General features: G+C 37.1%; 1 protein-coding gene across 1 annotated transcript in view; it reads left to right on the top strand.

Moving 5' to 3' along the window:
- LOC123706759 (parapinopsin-like) overlaps positions 1-19,256 on the top strand; it is a 34,166-nt gene extending 14,910 nt beyond the window's left edge. The window contains exons 3-7 of the mRNA XM_045656164.1: positions 3,941-4,136; positions 13,383-13,515; positions 18,348-18,494; positions 18,572-18,661; positions 18,726-19,256. Of these exons, the coding sequence (XP_045512120.1) occupies positions 3,941-4,136; positions 13,383-13,515; positions 18,348-18,494; positions 18,572-18,661; positions 18,726-19,256 (1,097 nt within the window). The remainder of the gene's footprint in view (positions 1-3,940; positions 4,137-13,382; positions 13,516-18,347; positions 18,495-18,571; positions 18,662-18,725) is intronic.
- Positions 19,257-19,561: the final 305 nt, after the last annotated feature.

A 19,561-nucleotide genomic window follows, 5' to 3' on the forward strand; every position in this document is an offset into this window, starting at 1 on the left:
AGTTGATTGCCCATGTTACTTTTTCATTTGTGATTATTTTGTGAGCTACATTCCAGTCGGTGGTGGCTCTTTCTGAATAGGGTTGCCATGCCTGGTCGTTGGCAATTATGCAGCCTGGAAAGTGTGTTTCCATCAGTAGTTCACATGTTTCTGCATCGGTTTTTGTAAATGATTTATCAGGTTTTTTAAGACAACCGATCGAGTGATAAGGCTCACTAGAGAGGCATGATTTCACTGTGGTTGCCTGGTTGTTGGTTTCAATGCTGGTGCAGAAGTGTCTCCAGCACTCTTGCTTCCTAGCACGTAAACGTTTTTTGAATCGTCTTCTCGCGATTGTGTACTTGTCCCAATCGGCAGGTAAACGAGTATTACATGCTCTATTGAACAGCTTCCTGACCTTCTTTCGGTGTCTCTCCAGTTCGGGGAACCACCAGTTATGTCTACTCCCCCACCTAGGCATGGTAAGGGGACACGACCGTTCAAAGCTGGTCAGGAGTAGGGACGTTAGGTTATTTACATGTTTGTCTATGTCTTGTACATCAATGGTGGTTGGTATTGTTAGTTTGCTTACCTCTGAGCCGATTATACTGTAAAAATTTTCTGAATCAGTTCTTCGAGGTATGCGTCGTGGATGTGGTTTAGGTAGCTACCCTTTGATTGCAAAGCAGATCCACCTGTGATCTGAGCATGATAGCTCTCTGGAGACATGCCAGTCCTGTATGTGATCAGACAGACCAGAGGTCACCATTGTTAGATCGATTATGGTTTGCGAGCGTGCGTTGATAAAGGTTGGTTCAGAGCCGCTGTTTGCTAAGATAAGATTATTGCTAAGAATGAAGTTAAGCATATTCTCACCTCGAGCGTTGGTATTTGCATTACCCCATAGCGTGTGGTGCGCGTTGGAGTCTGCTGCGATTATAAGCTCCAGTTTCTCCCTCTCACAGTAGTCAGTCAGAAGGCCGAGTTCTGGAGTGGGCACGTCCTCGTCACCTGGTAGGTAGGCGGACGCCAGGACGATGTCTGGATGTGCGTCCCTAGGTAACCTAATGGTTGTAAGGTCCCTTGAACACAGTTCGTTAATTAGGTATGCTGGTACATGTTTAGGTATGATAATGCAGGTTCTTGGGTTACTTACGGAGGTATCCAGCAAAAGTTTACCACCGGTGTTACCTAGGCCGCATATCTTGCCATTCCTGATCCACGGCTCCTGGATCGCAGCAATGGTCTTCGGGTTGGTCTCCAGCAGTCTGCGTAGTGAAGCCGACGCTGTTTGGCTGTGCTGGATGTTGGTCTGGATAAGGTCAGTCAGGTTAGGGGGAGGAGCGCAAACAGCTGTCGCTGAATTCACTCCCCCCTGTCTCCTGAAAGAACTCGTCATCCGAAGTTAGTTACACCGGTGAGGGTGGTTGTTGAACTGTCTCCATGGGGACGTTTGCCTCGGCGACCGCGGCTACCTCCGTCGTTGACGAGGGCGGCTTTGGCCCCGAGGATCCCGTCCCCGATGTACTGGCAGTGGTTACTGTGGCGGCAGCTACCTCTGAGGGTTCATCCTTTTCAAGAATTCGGATATAGATCTTCCCCATCAGATAGTAGATGCGGCGTTCGTGTGCTTTGATTTTTGAGATCTCATACTCCGGAACACGAAGGAACAGAGATACGCCTGTCGGGTCCTGTGTTCTACGTTCGTGAGTCAGGGTCCAAGATCTGATGTTTAGGTGGCGGTTTTGCCTGGTGATCAGTTTCCGTAAAGTTTCCGTGCTACCAGTGAACTCTGGAACATGCAGTAAGCACGGCACCTTCTTCGGAATGTCTGACTGAGGCCGTACCACCAGTTTGGTGTCCAGTATCGGATTGTTGATGACATCGCATGCTCCGGTAAGCAATCCCAGTGTGTAGGTATCCTCGCACCAAGTTTTGAGGACACCATCTGAGAAGTGGGCTCTACCCCGGAATCTGATGTCGTTGGTTTCAGTTGCTAGGGTAGCTTCAAGATCCGCCATGAGCTCATCTTGGATTTTACCCTCGATTTGTAGGCGGTTGTTATCTGCCTGTTCTTGTGTCATGTCTATAAAGGGCTCAGTCATCACGGCAACACAAAGCTCGTTGGCTTTGTAGGATGCTGCCGCTTCCGTGTAACTGGCCGAGGTCCCTGACTCCAGCTGGAGTTTGTTGGGTTTAACCCTTTTACTCTACCCAGTCGGTGTCACGGTTTCCTCCGGCCGATCGCGTTTCTGGCCCTTTGTTTGTTGTTTGGTTGATTTTGGGTTTTTGGTTTGGTAACCCCCTCTAGGTTTCTTACCGCCCTTAGAGCCAATAGGCTTGAGCGTGGCAGAGGACCTAGTCGGCTTCGGTGCCCTTTTCCCGCCTCCTGCAGTTGTGGTGACCGCGGGGGCAGTTCCAGGATTCTCAGGTAGCCTCTGAGAGCCGGTAATCAGCTGTTCCTGTTCCGTCGCTCTTTTGGCCTTCCTGAGCCGTCGCCTTTTTGAGGAGCTTAGGACCATTCTGGGAGTCGATTCCTGAATCGCTGATTTCAGGGCCGACATGTCCATGGTCGAGGTTTGTGCACTGGACGTGCTCACCGTCGCAGCCTCGGTCTTCCGCATCGATCTTGCTTCGGATGCCCCCCCTATGGACGCAGACATTGCTATATCATCCTTCGGAGTTGCTATCTTCTGCTCGACCGACGCAGTCAGCCTGGCCGCAACAGTGGACGCATCCTTGTGCGGTGGTGTATGAGATACCATTGGAGTGGGCACGGTTAAGGGTGCATCCCGGTTTGGCGCTTCCTCAGCCGCTACCCTCTCCTTTGGTGCCTTGGACGCTGCCCTATTGGATGCATCCGTTTGCGAGATAGGGGCATCAGAGTATCGTGTCACTGGTGACTTGCACCTCGACACGTCCTGCGACGCAACCCTGTTTATGTTAGTTTTGGGCGCATCCGTGGATGCAGCCTTTTGTTGGTTTGTGTGTTTTGCCTCTTTATCCATGAGGTGGTATGAAATAGATTCACCGTCGGAGCTCTCCACCCGCCACGGAGCCCTCAAGTCGGGGACGTCCCTTGCTCAGCAAGCGACGTCAGAGCTACTCCTTCGGTATAGAGCCAGCGTGTAGAGGGGCAGGCGCGTCCGCATGCCGCAAGAGAGTACGGAGCTGTTCGCATCCCGAGACGATGACGCAAACTCACCCCGAGTCCCGTGCCACGCCGACGCCCCGACGCCCCCCCCCCCCCGACTCTCGCTAGGTAATCCACGGCCTCCCGTGTGAGGGGAATCCAGACCAAAGAGGTGTGTTGTTTGCAGCGAACAACTGTACCGGCGCACTACTCCACCCAACCTCCAGGACTCCTTCATCCCCCCGTACGGGTCCCCGCGCACGGCACAAACACGCGGGAGGTCATTTACTGTCCACCGTCCTTTTATTTTGGATGATGAACTCGCAAGGACATGACCTCTACATCCCTGCAAAAGTTCGCTTGGTGGTTTTAGTTACGTCTAATATATAAATCTAATCTAATATATAATACATAGGGTATTAGACCAAAAACAGGGTTGGCAACCTCGGGAAGGTTAGTCCACCTAACTTGCCTTGGGGATCACAGCGAGGTCGCTGTGCGTACCTGCGCTACCCCCAAGACCACGCCTCCCTACCCATCAGAAGGATGTGGTAGGGTGGGTTTGCACCTATGCTACCATGCTAATGCAAGCATGTCGTGCTGGGAACCGTAGAAGCATATCCAAACCCAACCCCGACATCTTAAGTAATAAATGATAATAAAATAAATTAAAAACAAAGATTTGTATCAGATTGTCAAATATTTTATCTGTGTCGGACATGACACGACATTAACAGTGTATCTAACACTTGTGTATTACAACATCTCTTATGTAAAATCCACAATAAGTCCTCGCGTATCTCACGTGTAACACTAATTTTTTTGCAGGAATTACCTCAATAACGACCCTCACAGTTATATCCTTCGAGCGTTACTTGATGGTGACGCGGCCTCTTCGTTCAAGGCACCTAAGTTCAAAGAGTGCCGCTTTCTCTGTGATCTTCATATGGATGTACTCTCTGGCACTTACCACACCACCTTTAATGGGGTGGGGGAACTACGTGAACGAAGCAGCAAATATCAGGTAAGGCGTACATACGTACGGGTTACGTATATTGTAGTCAACTCGTAAAAAGTTGAATTTCTTTTACTTGCAAAATACTGGAAATATATTCTAAGACTTAAAAAAATAATCTTATGATTTTATTATGATTAATTTAATATTTTTTCTCAGCTGAACTCTTAGTAATGTTATGCTGCCATCAGTAATTTCCATACTTTCCAATCTACTTATCAGGGAGGAGTACTTTTATTATAGATTAAATTTGTTACCAACGTAGCTGTTACGGATTTCTTAGAACGGGCTGTTTACATAAGGATCGCAGAGTTTTTATTGAAATATAATATTCAGATAATACTTGTAATGTGTGCAAAGTTATCCCTTCGTAATCCGGAAAACGTAAAAATTCAAAAAGTACTCGAATACATTAGTAGTCCATTTAGAACATTTCAGTTGTTAAAACAAAGCTTATATGTCACGTTTTTTAATAAACTATTTAAAGAAAATATGTTTCATCACACTGTCACTGAATCAAAGTCCATCTACTAAAAACTTCGAAGGCTACTAACTATTCGTAACGGGTTTACTACTCCCATTTTCCGTACCTCAGAAGGCAAGTTGCAAAGACTTGCTCGGAATATATAATATTTTTGCGACCGTATCCATTTCTGATTTGAGGTACATGTTTACGGAAAATTAAATGCTTGTGTGTATTTCATTATTTATTTATTTTTTACGTTAATACATGGTGTGTAATTAATGTTTATTAAGATGTGTCAATGTTAAGTTTGTTAATGGGTGTAGGATTTTAATTAATTTATTTTGATGAATCAGAAGTTGTTTTCTAGTTGAAGTGCAACCCCATACTTCTACTAAATATGATAAATGAGATTTTACTAAGGAATTATATTGTAAGGTACATTTCAGCGATTTAACAAAATAATACTGATATTTACGTTATAAATTGTTGTGTCATTCGCAGGATAGCTCCGATGGACTGAATAATTTGTCACCACCATCATTTGTTGTTTGGATGTAAATAGGATTTCATTGAATTCAAGAGCATAAAGTGTCTCAGAACAACAGAACAAAATTTTATTTTTTAATGGTCTTTTTCAGCAGAGCAGTGTTGGCCTAGTGGCTACATCGTGCGACTCTCGTCCCTGAGGTCGTAGGTTAGATCCCCGGCTGTGCACCAATGGATTTTCTTTCTATGTGCGCATTTAACATTAGCCCAAACGCTGAAGGAAAACATCGTGAGGAAACCGGCTTGACTTAGACCGAAAAAAGTCGACGGCGTGTGTCAGGCACAGGCTGATCACCTACTTGTCTATTCAATTTACAAATGATGATGAAACAGATACAGAAATCTGAGGCCCAGACGTAAAAAGGTTGTTGCGCCATTGACAAAAAAAATCGTCTTTTTAGAAGGTTTATCTACCATTGGTGCTACAACCTTCAAGGTGTGGGCTCCAGGTATATAATACCCTAGTATGTGATCAGTTGTGTGCCTGACACATACCTTGACTTTTTTGGGTTTAAGGCATGTAAGATTCCTCTCGATGTTTCATACTACGAGCAGTGTTAAATGGGCTCATAGAAAGGAAGACAATTGATACTAAAACGGGGATCGAACGTACGACCACAGGGATAAGAGTCGCACGATGATACAACCCTTATCAGTAGCAGGTTTCTCTTATTAAATTAAAAAATACCTATGTTTCTTTCAAACTTACTCGTTTACGCTCTTACGCTGTGATGAGCTACACATACTAGAAAAATAGTATATAATTATGTTATGGTTTATTTTTTCTATAGTATACATTTTCTAATACGGAGTTGAGACCTATGATTATAATGGTTACTACAATACAGAAAATCGAGGCAAGGAAGTAATTTCTTTGAACTTCAAGAACTTTACAAAGGAATAAAGTTCCTGGTGTCGCTACAATAATAATTTTCTTCTTATGTCTTAAAACCCCCGCCACCATTTAACTTGATTCAAAAAAAATGATTCTAGTTTTAAGTTCTAATAAAGTCTTTTCTTTTCTTCATTCTGTTTTTTTTCTCTATTGCCTATAAAAAGGTTCTATGATATACATGGAACATGAAGCATATTTTTCCATATATTTTTTTATGCAAATATAATTTGGTTCAATATTCGAATTCTTCTTACTGATAATCGGCCATTTTCCTTATTACGTAATATTTCCATACATTGCTCATTATTATGCCTTATCTTCGAAATTTTTATATTTTATACACAAAAAAGTAACGCAATTGTAATTTTCCTTGGTTTACGCATACATTTAAGTATACATTATATATTACAAAACGACCGTTTTAACAGCGTTGGTTGCGTTTACTGCGTGAGACTCTTATCCTTGTGGTCGAAGGTTCAATCACCGGCTGTGCTCCAATGGACTTTCTGTCTATGTGCGCATTTAACACTCACCTGTACGGTGAAGATAAATCGTGAGGAAACCGCTTTTCCTTTGAAATGTCGACGGTGTATGTCAGCCACAGAAGGTTGATCACCTACTTGCGTATTATAAATGATGACGGAACAGATACAGAAATATGAGGCCCAGACCTAAAAGGTTGTAGCGCATTGGTATTCGCCTGGTATAAGAAGTAATATTAGTTAAGGATTTTATCATATCGAGCACCAGTTTAACTTCCGAATTCTCGCCCAAGAATATAGAATATTTGTACAGATCTAAATGTCAACGTACTGATGAAAATTGGGTTTATGTACCTTCGCATTTAATACATCGTGTGGGAAACAGGCACAGAAGCCCAAGAACGAACTAATGATCACGAAACAGAAATCTACGGCCAAGATTTTACTAGGTTGAAACTCCACTAGGTTTTTTGTTAGTTATACGTAATATATATAAGTTATACTGCTTTTGGCGCTTTAGGTAAAAATGATGAGAGTAAATTTCTACGATGCGTGCGCACACTGTCACAAAAAACCGACAACCATTTGCATAGTCGACATTTAAAAAAAAACCATTACTTTAATTACGTAGAAATAATTGTTTTGTGATAATACTAGCTAATGAGTTATAGTAAAACTTTCAATTTATTAAATACCTTTTTCTATTGTTAGTGTAGTTTCCTTTACAAACGCAGAATAAAATTTATAAAAAGATTTTTATCCTAAAGATTGTTACGCCTAAAAAGTATAACGTTTAACGCGTGAGTATAAATTATACACACATGCATTTTTAAATACAATTGTCGTGTTCGTGTTAAAATCCGAGAAAGTTAGATTTTACATAATGTTAATACAATTCTAATGTTACATTCAAACACAGACTGAGATTGTTTAACTCGTTTATCTTCTTAGATGGTTAATATAAACAAAGGGTGACAAATATCTGTCCCCAACAATATACTCGTATGCCACTAAATCTAAACCAATAACAAGTGCCATGTGTCAGGATTTTGATAATTGTCTGATTTGTAGTTGATAATTTGACCGGTCCGATGTAAGGTATCCGATCAAAGCTATTAGTTTTGTTTTCCACTTCCTTGTATAATGGTGTTGCGTCAGAGAGGTACAGGTGCTTATGAATATGTAATAAACTGCTAAATAAAACATTTGTTACTGCACTTAATAATAATAATAAAACCACTTTAATTCCATATCAAATGGGTGTTAGTTTTGTTTCACTCTTAGTCTAAGTTATAAATTATTATTTCCGTTTCATTGTGTTCTGCGGTATGGGTCCCTTGTGTGTAAAGGTCTGTTACTGTACTTATTATAGTTAAATTAAATTGTACATTGTATTAATAACATAAAGTTATTAAAATAAAAATTCCCTCGCATAAACTGCTCAAAGCAAATTACAGACAATATTGCAAAAGTTTTACAACTTTATAAAGATCTTTTCGGAACTTAAATCATAAGATCGGATTAGGACCACTGTTTAAGAGGGTATTATTGTCTTCGGAAAGAGCGGGCTTTCATCTTTCAGCCCGTAATCCATCGCGCTATTCAAGTATGGATAAACCACGAACGCTGCAAATTATTTCTGTTTTTCTCCATGATAATATCGCCAGAAGAAAGCCTTTGTTTGCATACATTTAAAATCAATTTGTTTTTATTTTTAACGTTAAAATTATAATCACCAATTACAGCATTGTATCATCTTAGATAATCTAAACACAGAATATACATATATATACTTTAACGTAATAAAAAACTTCACGAAAATATCATAACGTTTTAATCTGTATTTTTTTTTGTTTTAGCCAATAATTGTTGCCGTACAAATCTTGTATGGAACTCAATTTCCTTTTCCTTCGGAAATTTAAAGTGAAACTGGTGCTGGACATAATAAAATACTTAATTATTTATCTACATCTTAACATTTATTTAATTTTATTCACATTTTTTTCTTTATTACTTACACTACTAACTTTTACTACTACAATTATTATTATTTGTTTCTACTGAGTATTAATATTTAGATTCTTATTCTTTTTGCGACTAGCTGCTTTGGTCTCTGGCAGAATGACCAGCGCTGTGGATCAACTCTGCTCCTCAGCATAATGCTAAGCCAGGGCCAATTACAACCAGAGCACACACGCATTACCCAATTAAACCTTAAAAGAAATTCTTAACTCTCATTCTTTTTTATTTATTTTTATTTTTGATTATTGTTATTTTATGTGTTTCTGTGTGTGTGTTTTGTTAGTAATAAATGTTATGTCTATGTCTAATTAATATTACTTCTACCACCTGTGACCATTTCCAATAGGGAAGTAGGTAAGCAACTTTCTGTGCCTGACACACACCGTCGACTTTTTGGGTCTCTCTTTTGGTTTTCTCGCGATGTTATACTTCACCATACGAGCGAGTGCTGAATTCGCACATAGGCAGAAACTCCATTGGTGCACAGGGAATCGAAAGTCACCCGTTAAAACACTGCTCAGGCAAATACACGCGCATATTCTGTTGTAAAATAATTATTCACCAGTTGCCATATAAACTATGTAATTTCCTAGTCGTAATTAAAACAAGGGGAACACAATGGCCGATAATTATTTTCCTTTGTTTTCAGAGTTCAATCACAATATTAGAAAATATCCACACACAGAGAGCCTCCGGTGTTGAATTCCGAAATTAATGAATACCTTCTACTGGCCCGAGCATAATTTAATTGACATACAAATTGAAATTAAATAATGTACACGCAAATTATATAACTTAACGTTTCGTATATGTATGAGTTACGTAATAATTTAATAAATCAAGTTTTTTGTACCGTTTGCCACTTTATTACTAAAATTTGGCTGTTAACAACTTAAATAGCTCAGTATTTTGCGCTAGTTTAAAAAGCTCTTCGGTGTTATGCCGGTCCATTCCCGTATGTCCCGCAACCCTGACTTCTTACTTCTATCAGCCCGTATGTTGGCTTGAATTTTTTCCGTGTCCGAGAAATGCGATTTTAGGTATTTTAACAGTCTGTATAAACTTTCGTGTCGTCTCGATGTGTAGTCTAAGCCAAACACGACGTTAGGTAGAAGTTAAGTTATATAAGATAATTACAAGTTTTGAAGTTAACTAAATTAATTAATTGGGATAATAAAAAGCCCTTACCACACGTCAATATTTGGATACAATTGTTTGCAATGTTTGTTTGTTTTTGTTTGTTAGCCTAGTGGCTTCAGCGTGCGGTCCTTGAGGAACATTCGCTCGAACGGTGAAGGAAAACTATTAAACTGATACAGAAATCTGAGGGCCAGACCTAGAAAGGTTGTCAAGGTTTTTTTTTTAATATGTGTAAAAAGTCGACCTATCACAAATGTCCCAAGAAAAATTCCCGGTGTAATCTAATGTCAGATCACACAAACAACTGTTTGAAACACATGTACATACATATTTTAAAATTGTAGATATATGGAACCGGTAAAATAAAAGTTGTCCTAACTTTACCAAATATTGAACAAGACACTTTAAACATGCTTTGGCAAATGTATGAATCGTTTATGTCTAGTTATTCAAGCCTCATACGTGATATGTATTTAACTTACCTTATTTTGAACCCGGGGAAAGTATAATTTGCTAATAAGGAGCAAAACGTCCCATACGGAATATCTAACAAAATTGCGTTACACGGAATTCATTACTGAACATGAACATTTAAAAAAGGACTAACCATAAAACGTGTTTAATAATGAAGTAAGAAAAATACCATTTTCATCGATATTCAATCAAAACAAAGAAATTTTACGTTGAGGGTCGGTAGATAATATAATAAACCGAACAATTTAAATATGCTTAGGCAAATGTAAGCTTCGTTTTTAAGTTTTATTAGCTTTCTGCAAGTTATGTGAGTAAATTACCATCTCATTCATCTAGAGTTCTCTTAATTAGTAATACTAATTAAAATACCTTTTTGAAATTAATTTATACGTAAGTGAATAGTGTTTTTAATGTATTACATTACGTTAAATTTTAATCAAAAGGTGATGCACAAAACAGGATTTTTATATTTTGAAATCGTAGAAAATGTAATTTTTCCTCGTCTTTCCAGCTTTGTTTTACACGAACAATGACTCGCGGGTAATCTCTACATATCAAATTCTCGTGTCACAATGTTCGTTCCCATACTTCTCCGAAACGGCTTCAGCGATTCTTCTGATTTTTTTTATACATATTAAGTAAGTTTGAGAATCGGCTACTATCTATATTACAAACCCCCAAGTGATAATGGGTGTCCACCCCATATTTATTTTGATTTTTTAGACATCATGCAAAAATACATACAATCCAAAATTTTCACCCCTCTACTATCAACCCTAATATTTTATTTGTTAAGTTAAAAAAAATTATTTGAAGTCTAAGGTTTATATAGAAAAATAATCACAGAAAGACCTAAAAATTTTCATTCCGGAAAACCGAACAGGGATAGCATAGCAAAATGTTCCACGTTGGCATGTACTAAAAAGGGTAGGCTAAGTAAAAACACAGTAAGGAGAAACGAAGTTCGCGGTGACAGATTTGAAGTGTGGATTAAAAAAAACTAAAATTGATTCAACGCAAACTTATTAAAAACTGTAGGAACGCAGTAGATTTGACAAAAACATCATTTAATTTAAAGATTTATTTCTCTAGGCAGAAATGTAGGAAAGCAAAAGGTGAAATAAAAATATCATTGCCGTGTGCAATGTACACCTATGAATGTCATAAACAAATATAATATTGCCAAATTTACATTTACTGCCAGTACTCAACCCAAGGGCCTAGTCAGGGACGGACGAGAAGAACTAGCAATAAACTCTCCTTTGAATCGCCAAGTTTTGTCACAATATATTGACACGACACGAGTCTAAAATATTTTTTTTTCCTAAAGTTATTTTCGGTAATTATGCACATAAACGAAAACCCTTTTTAATAGGAAGATTGCTTTTGTAATAGTTATTGTAATAATACTATTTTTTATTTGAAAAAAAGCAAAGCGTGAACTTATATATAATGTTATTTTTCAAAACAAATTGTAAGTTATTTTATAGTAAAACGTAATAAAAATAATAGACGTTACTTTGAATGGTTTTATCCTCAGGTTAATTCCAAAACAAAAATCACAGATTTCTAAAATTAATGTTCAATTTGCTTTATACAAAGCTTTTTCATTACGTTTTTTTTTGTCTAATTACGACCTATATTATAGAAATTTCATGCTTGAAAGCTTTTTTTATACATTTTACTACCGTAATAAGTCACTCTTAATTTTATTTTAATGTACCGAACATATTATGCACCGTTGACAAACATCGCAGTACAAATGTGACATTGTATTTTACATAAAGGATTTGTTTCACATTAGCTCTAGTCTAACATTAGCCTCGGGATACAAAAGCTTTTCAATTTTCTTCACTAATGAAAAGTCAAGTGAATAGGGAATTACATTTCAATGCTGTTTTAACTTTGTTTTAACTATCGCTCTTCGCGACATAACCTGGACTAGCAGGTTGCCGGCAAGATGGACAGCACAAGGCCGTGGGGAAAATCGTCAACCGGCTGGCGTGACCAAGTCATTCTCACGGGTTTCCTCATAACAGCTGCGCTAAGGCAAGCTATAGACCGCACGAAGTGGAGATAAATCACCAGAGAAAAAGAAGAGAGAATAAGAGAATTAGAATTAAAGTAATTCACTCCTTCAAGTAAATAAAAAAAAATCACAAAAAATGTTTTTTTTTTGGGCAAGTTCCAACACTACGAAATCTTGTTTTGTCGGACCAAAATAACGTAGCAATGCCGATTTTAATAATGTGTTTTTTCTGCTACGTTATTACATCAACGCTATGGATAGTGAGGGAACTACATTAACTTTGCATATCCGTTGGGATCGGTATCGATATTGGAAATTACAGAGTAGAGGCGCTGGTCATTCCTTCTTCTGGGTTTCATGTTTGTCATAGCCACGAGAGAGTCTTTTACAACTACTCGACTACTATTTTATTACACAGTGATTTTAGCTTTTCATCATATTATCGTTTTTTTCATCGAGTATATATAATTTAATAGTATACTTCAACAATTAAAACATAATTTACATTGACTTTATTTCGCTTCTTTAAAGTAAAACGTTGAATAAGTTTAGGTGGCATTCGACACTGCCATTGAACGACCCATCAGCACTTTGAATTCCACTTCTCATCATGACTTCAAAAGGCTATCATACTGATATCATGAATATCAATATGTATGTGTAATATTGTTGGAATTATATGATATTCGTGTATGACTTTTGCACACTCGTAAAATTGTCCGTAAAGTAAATTTTGGAAATCAAAAATGTTTTTTGTTTAGAAAATATTTTCATATTATATAAATGATGTCACAAATAGCACAATGCGTGCAGCAATACAGTACATTCTCTTATTTAGCCTTACATATACGTATGGTATAGGTATCTTATTGTATACTGGCGTCATTTACTTTATCAAGTAAAACTCAATAAGACGAAAGAAGAAATTGCTCCCAATCTTAATCAACATTGTATCTTTCAAAACGGACTCTAATGTTTAGTTTCACGCTTGTTATTCTTACATGAATTTAATCAAGTGAAGCTTGTTTATAAACGACTTTCACTTAAATGTTGTTGAATGCAAAGATAATTTACGGATCACGTTGTAAATTTTCTTTGTAGTTGTTCTAGTTTTTTACTGTTATTTCTGTCTAGCTTTTGGCTAAAAATACGCAATGAGATGTTTGTGAACTGTATTTAACAAAAACTTACTTTGTTTCAGTTGCTCCGTGAACTGGCACGAGCAATCAATGAACACACTGACATACATACTGTTCCTGTTTGCAATGGGCCAGATCGTACCGTTGTCTGTCATCACCTTTAGCTACGTCAATATCATCAGGACTATGAAGAGGGTATGTGTTATTCGACAATTTTTTTGGGCTCAGTCCAATTTACACGTACCAGACGACCAGACTTTTTTTTAATAACGGCAAACAGAAGCCCATCTGATAAGTGATGCCCATAGAAACTCACATTGCCAGAAGGCCCGCAAGTGCGTTACCGGCCTTTTAAGAATTTGTACGCTTGAAGGATAAGTCGAATTGGTTCGGATATACAGTCAGCAGCTGGTTCCACAATCCACATAATGGTGTTGGAAAAGGTGCCTTAAAAAACGGTCAGTTGTGGAACGACGTATAACTAAATATTTTAATAAGCACAGCTAAAATTCAATCGTAAAATGAATTTAAAATTACAATACAAAATTTTCACGGTTATAAACAACAATTTATTCCAGCAATTATATAACTCGACATTGCAATACCTTTACCGAAATCGTGGTTATCAAGTGTCTCGGTCTTGAGAAGTTTAGTTTCAACTTTCTTGCTTGGTTTTGTTGTGAAGTATAGATATATTTTAATAGAGGACTCTAAGTAGAACTCGTGACTCTTTACTCTATGCATTTAATGCTTAAAGTTTTATTTAAATTAATAAGCTATGCAATAAAGCATACGAATAATTAGTCAGTTTAATTACACTTTAATTAACTTTACTAGTCAGAATGAAAGTCTTATTTCATATTCTTGCAATCATACAAATATAAGCTCCAATATAACTTTGCGAAATAACAGGAACTGTTATTTAAAATGTTTTATGAACCTTGCTAGCTACAACTATAATTAGTCCTCACTATTTAGCGTTTTTTTCGATAGATCCTTACAGCGAAATAATGCTGCTTTGGCTTTAAACAGCCGTTTTCAAGCGCAAAAATTAAACCTACTAATTGTAAGTATGCAGTATTATCCCGATCCTTCAAGATCGCGTGCCACATTTCGAGATCATTCGAGATCTCGTAGGATTAACGAGATTTAGTAGTAATGTGCACTAATTTCAGAAAAAAAAGCTAACACGAATTGCATCTATCAATATCTATAATTGCATAAGATTTTTATTTACGTACTGCTGCTATTAAACACTAAATGGCTCTTCGAGAAGAATATGCAGAGACTCCGAGAGTAGCTAAAAGCTGTGTCTTCACGTAATTCTACGTGATTAGATAGATTAGAGACACTCATAAAAAAGAGTATCTATATGAGTGTGGGGGAAGCTTCCATAAGCTAAATAAAGCTTACTCTTGTAATTATTTTTCCTACGAGATCTCGAATTAACGATTTCGAGTTTTGCATTCCGTAAGTATTAGTTTCTGAACTCTGAAGTTGTGCTTGCGAACACTGCTTTTGGTACCTACTACGCTACTTTTGTGAGCTGTTACGGTGCTCGTCCGTACCATATTATTAATTTCAACCATGATTCACTTTGATGTACGTTGCGTTTGTTCGCACTACAATGTCCTATTCCTGCTCATGTCATCTCATTGTCTCAGTTGGCTCTATTTTCCAGTACTAGGATACCACTTCGATATCTTCTTTGTCAATATTTTTCTTTCTTTTTTTTAACTAACAGTGTCCTTATGTATCAATGTTTTACATCTTGTGTGAAATATGTACATTTTAATTTTTTTTTTTTATATACATGTGTCTTTACTACGACATCATGGAACATTACGATCTAGCCTAACTTAAGACTAATAAGTAATTTAAGTCTAACCTGATTTACTAAAAAGGATTGATATCATAAGTAAGTGTCCAATAACGCTACTTATAGTCTCTATTAAAGGGAAGACACTCTGTTCTTGTGTTCAATATATTTTTGTTTTCATTCACTGATTAGCACTTAATAATAAAGTTCACTAACACTAGTTCACTAGTTCAAATGGTTTTATCCTTTTCAATCTTCTCACTTGGTCAGTGGTGTCAAGGAGTTGAATAGCCTCGACATTCACGTGATGGTGGAGCCTATGTTCGTGTGCTCCAGCAGCCTTTTTTATTAATGTGGTGACGTCCTCTACATTAAGGTCCCGATGGAGGTCGTAATTTCGAATGTACCAGGGAGCATTGACTATTCCCCTGAGCTTACTTACTTACGATTACTTTGTTTTGGAATCGTTGGATTACTTGGATATTACTATTACTGGTACAGCCCCACAACAACTGAACATTTTAATATAAAGTTCTTAATGTAGATGAAACTCAACCTAATTTTCATTATTAGGATTAAGTTTGACAACTAAACACCCGGAATACTGAGAATTGGGCTAATGTACGTAATTTAGAATTGGTTCATACGGTATCAAGATCCGAAGCAATTAAAACAGTTTTGTCCACTAATTAAAGCCCTTTAAACACATGTCAAATTCTATCTGAAATACGTTTTAGTGGGTAATTTGGTTTTAGAAAAGAATAAATGAATTATTACATGCGTGTGTCAATTCCGTCAATTAAGTCCAGAATTTCGAGGCATGTTAAGCAGTGCTTAGCCACAATATTGGCGGAATATTTAATTTCTCGATTCTTGGCTATTAATATTAAATTGATCTATACTTGTAAAAGAGCAGCCTTCATGATCCTGTCTGAGAACAGAACATTTAATGGAAAGTAGATTGCCGATTATTTCCGTAGTTCAAGGGATTCATACGCCAAAGTACTTTTTTTTTTTGATACCAGACTCGACCTACAACAGAATCTCTGTTATTCAGGGTGAACAATACCCACTAAAACCACCTCGAGTAGTTCCTACAAAGCCGCGTAATAGAGCCTCCTGGGTCGCTATCACATTCTACCGGGATCCAACGGCAGGTTTCACTCAAACAACTCCGGTGCAGTACACACTGCATAGGAGGAAGAAGATGGGCATATCTTCTCCTTTCTCATCTTCTACCCCTAGGATTCGTCCTAAAGTGCTCCCTCTCTTGGTCTGCTGTCTCCTTCTGTAGCACTACTTGCTCACGACCATTCCATACCTGGTTTGCCAACCGGTTTTTGTACAACACCAAGCAAAGCAAGGTAACCACGAGACTCCAACGTATCCAGCAAAGGAGCAGATAAGTATTATTAGTGATGTTATTATGGGAAGAATAATATGATACTTTGCTATATTAAATAAGAGATATTTATATTTATAAGCTTAATATTTGACCACTGAAAAATAATTGCAATTAATCAACTTACCAACTCTCGCATTCTAAGCACTCACGGCGATAGTGACCTTAGTTAAAATATTCTCAGATAAATACTGACATTATTGCTGTATATATTATGTCTTTGACTGTCTCATACGTAATTAACATCAACTTACACTAGTATTTAAATTCAGGCAGTCCATGTATTTTAATGTTTAACGTATTTAAATGAACACGAAAGGAACATCTTTGTTTAATAGATTAACAATTGAATTAGATATTCACTATAGTTGACGCATTATGAACTAGGGGGGGGGGGTTTAAAAGATATTTGTCTGTCTGTCTCAGTTTCATTTACTTTTGTGGAGAGGTGTAGTGATGTGCGTAAGAATTGTGGAGGTGCATATCGATAACGGTATTTAGCTTCCTATAAACTAATTGTCTAAGGATTTTGGAATCAGTCCAATAGTTTGAGTTTAACCTTTACAAATATATAAATCTCTTGTATTTGTATTTGTATATTAAGTATAGATAACCAACAACACAACAAGAAAACACGTTATAAAACGTGATACACTTTTCTATATAAATTATTTGGTGACAATAGCACACCCTCGTCAGTAACACACACTCCACTAGGTACAAACGTACAACGTAATAACGTTAAAAACGAATTTCCTAAACTTAATCAAAAACACTATACGTACATTTTCATGAAACAAATCCAGTTTAAGCGATATTTATTATTCCATTATGAAAATAACTGAAATTTTTTCAACACATTAATATCGTCTGATAAGGGGAATTCATTTGAAAAACAAGCGAATTATAACGGCGTTGAAGAAAAGAAATTCATTGGCTTTAAAAATATTCTATATTTGGAGTATCCTACAAAATAATAAGTACTACTGTATCACAGTTTATTGTAGTATTTCAAAGGAATTATTCATTTCAATGAATTTTCAATGCTTTGATAATATAGTGTATAGCCTCGTGTTTTTATTTCAGCTTCGATCTGAATAAAATATATTTCTTAACAACTACAGGTACAAACATATAATGTCACATAAATAATACCTATATTTACCTCCTACTTATATATACTAAAAGTATAATATTTATTTATTTTATTGTTAAAATTAAATAGAAAGTGATATTCTAAATGTAATCTACAATTAACGTTATAGCTTATTTTATATTAACTTATTAATATTAAGTCTGACACGATCTGCAATATTAACTTATACGTATCTTTGAGAACATTCCCAGTATTTACTTACCAATTTAAATATAAAAGCCGAATCGGTGCTCATGTCCCTCTCAAATTTATGAATAATAAATATTTATATGTTGAACAGTATTGGCATAGTGTATTCAGCGAGCGACTCTCATCCCTAAGGCCGTAGGTTCGATCCCCAGCTTGTACCGGTGAACTAATGGACTTTATTTCTATGTGCGCGTTTAACATTCGCTCGATCGGTGAAGGTTAAAAATCGTGAAGCCATCGGCTTGCGTCGACGGCGTGTGAGAGCCATAAGAGGCTGATCACCAAGTGCCTATTAGATTGATAAACGATCATGAAACAGATACAAAAATCTGAGGCCCAGACCTAAAAGTTGTCGCGCCACTTTTTATTGTTTTATATGTAAGAATTAGAGGAAGATCATTTCTAACAATTATGTATTTTCATTAGAGGAATTAAAATTGATTGACTTTTTGTATCTACAGAATTCGCAAAGGCTTGGTCGAGTGCGCGTGAGTCGCGCCGAAGCACGAGCAACGGCAATGGTTTTCGTAATGATCATCTCATTCACTGTTGCTTGGACACCTTATTCACTATTTGCTCTTATGGAGCAATTCGCCTCTCAAGGCATTGTAAGTATTATACTAATCTTGTCTGAAATCTGAAACTATTAAAATCTTGGTATTTCAATATCATTTAAAATGTTCAGATTTCACCCGGGGCTGGAGTGATACCAGCACTAGTAGCCAAAAGCTCTATCTGTTACGACCCCCTCATATACGTCGGCATGAATACTCAAGTAAGTTTATTCCTATTACAAAATCAATGTTTACTACGTAATGTTAATGTCATTTAATTTTCAGTTTCGGCAATCAATCAAGAGAATATTTGGCGTTCATTCAAAATGTCAATCTCCAGCCACCAAAGCATACAACACTGGTATGTCACCGGCGCATAAATTATCCGCTTTTAATGATATCACAGTTCGATTCAACACTTCAGATACTAATTTACCCAGCACTCCCAAAAAACTCAAAGACAGAGCACTAAGCAATGACGAATCCGATGTGTCAAATGAGTTCAATCGTTTCCCGAATAAAATGGGTGAACTTGGAACAATACAGGAAACAAAAACAATCTCAGACTGCGAGAGATCAGCAGACACCGCTTACGATGAAGATAGCAGTAAGAAGATAGACTCCGACCATTCACCGATTCTAACAATAGACAAAGAACGTCTCATATTTACCAAAAGAAAAAATGAAAATCTTGTAGAACTTTCAAAAGTTTCAAGCGATGACAGCACCTCCTCAAAGGGGCTATTTAAAGAGACAATAGTTTGTCAATATATTGATAAAGACAGTGTTAAAATGGAGAGAAATTTTAACGTGTAGCTAGATGATTAATATCATTTCGAGGGAACAAAGATTTAGCACAATTATACGCTGTAGTTGAAATATAAATATTGTTATGTTTAGAGAAGTTTGCATGAACGAAAGAGTATTTTTAAATGAATGAAGGATCTGTGATAGAAGTTAACAGTGCCAATTTAAACGACGTGTATATAGTATTTTTCTAATGACGAATTTATGCTTAGCTTAAGAACAATTATAACGTAAACTAAGTACTTTTTTGGAGTGAAACACCGACCACACCATATCATACACAACGCAAACCTTTATATAAGTAACCCAAAAAT

The sequence above is a fragment of the Pieris brassicae genome, chromosome 1, assembly GCF_905147105.1.
Source record: "Pieris brassicae chromosome 1, ilPieBrab1.1, whole genome shotgun sequence".
Classification (NCBI taxonomy): domain Eukaryota; kingdom Metazoa; phylum Arthropoda; class Insecta; order Lepidoptera; family Pieridae; genus Pieris; species Pieris brassicae.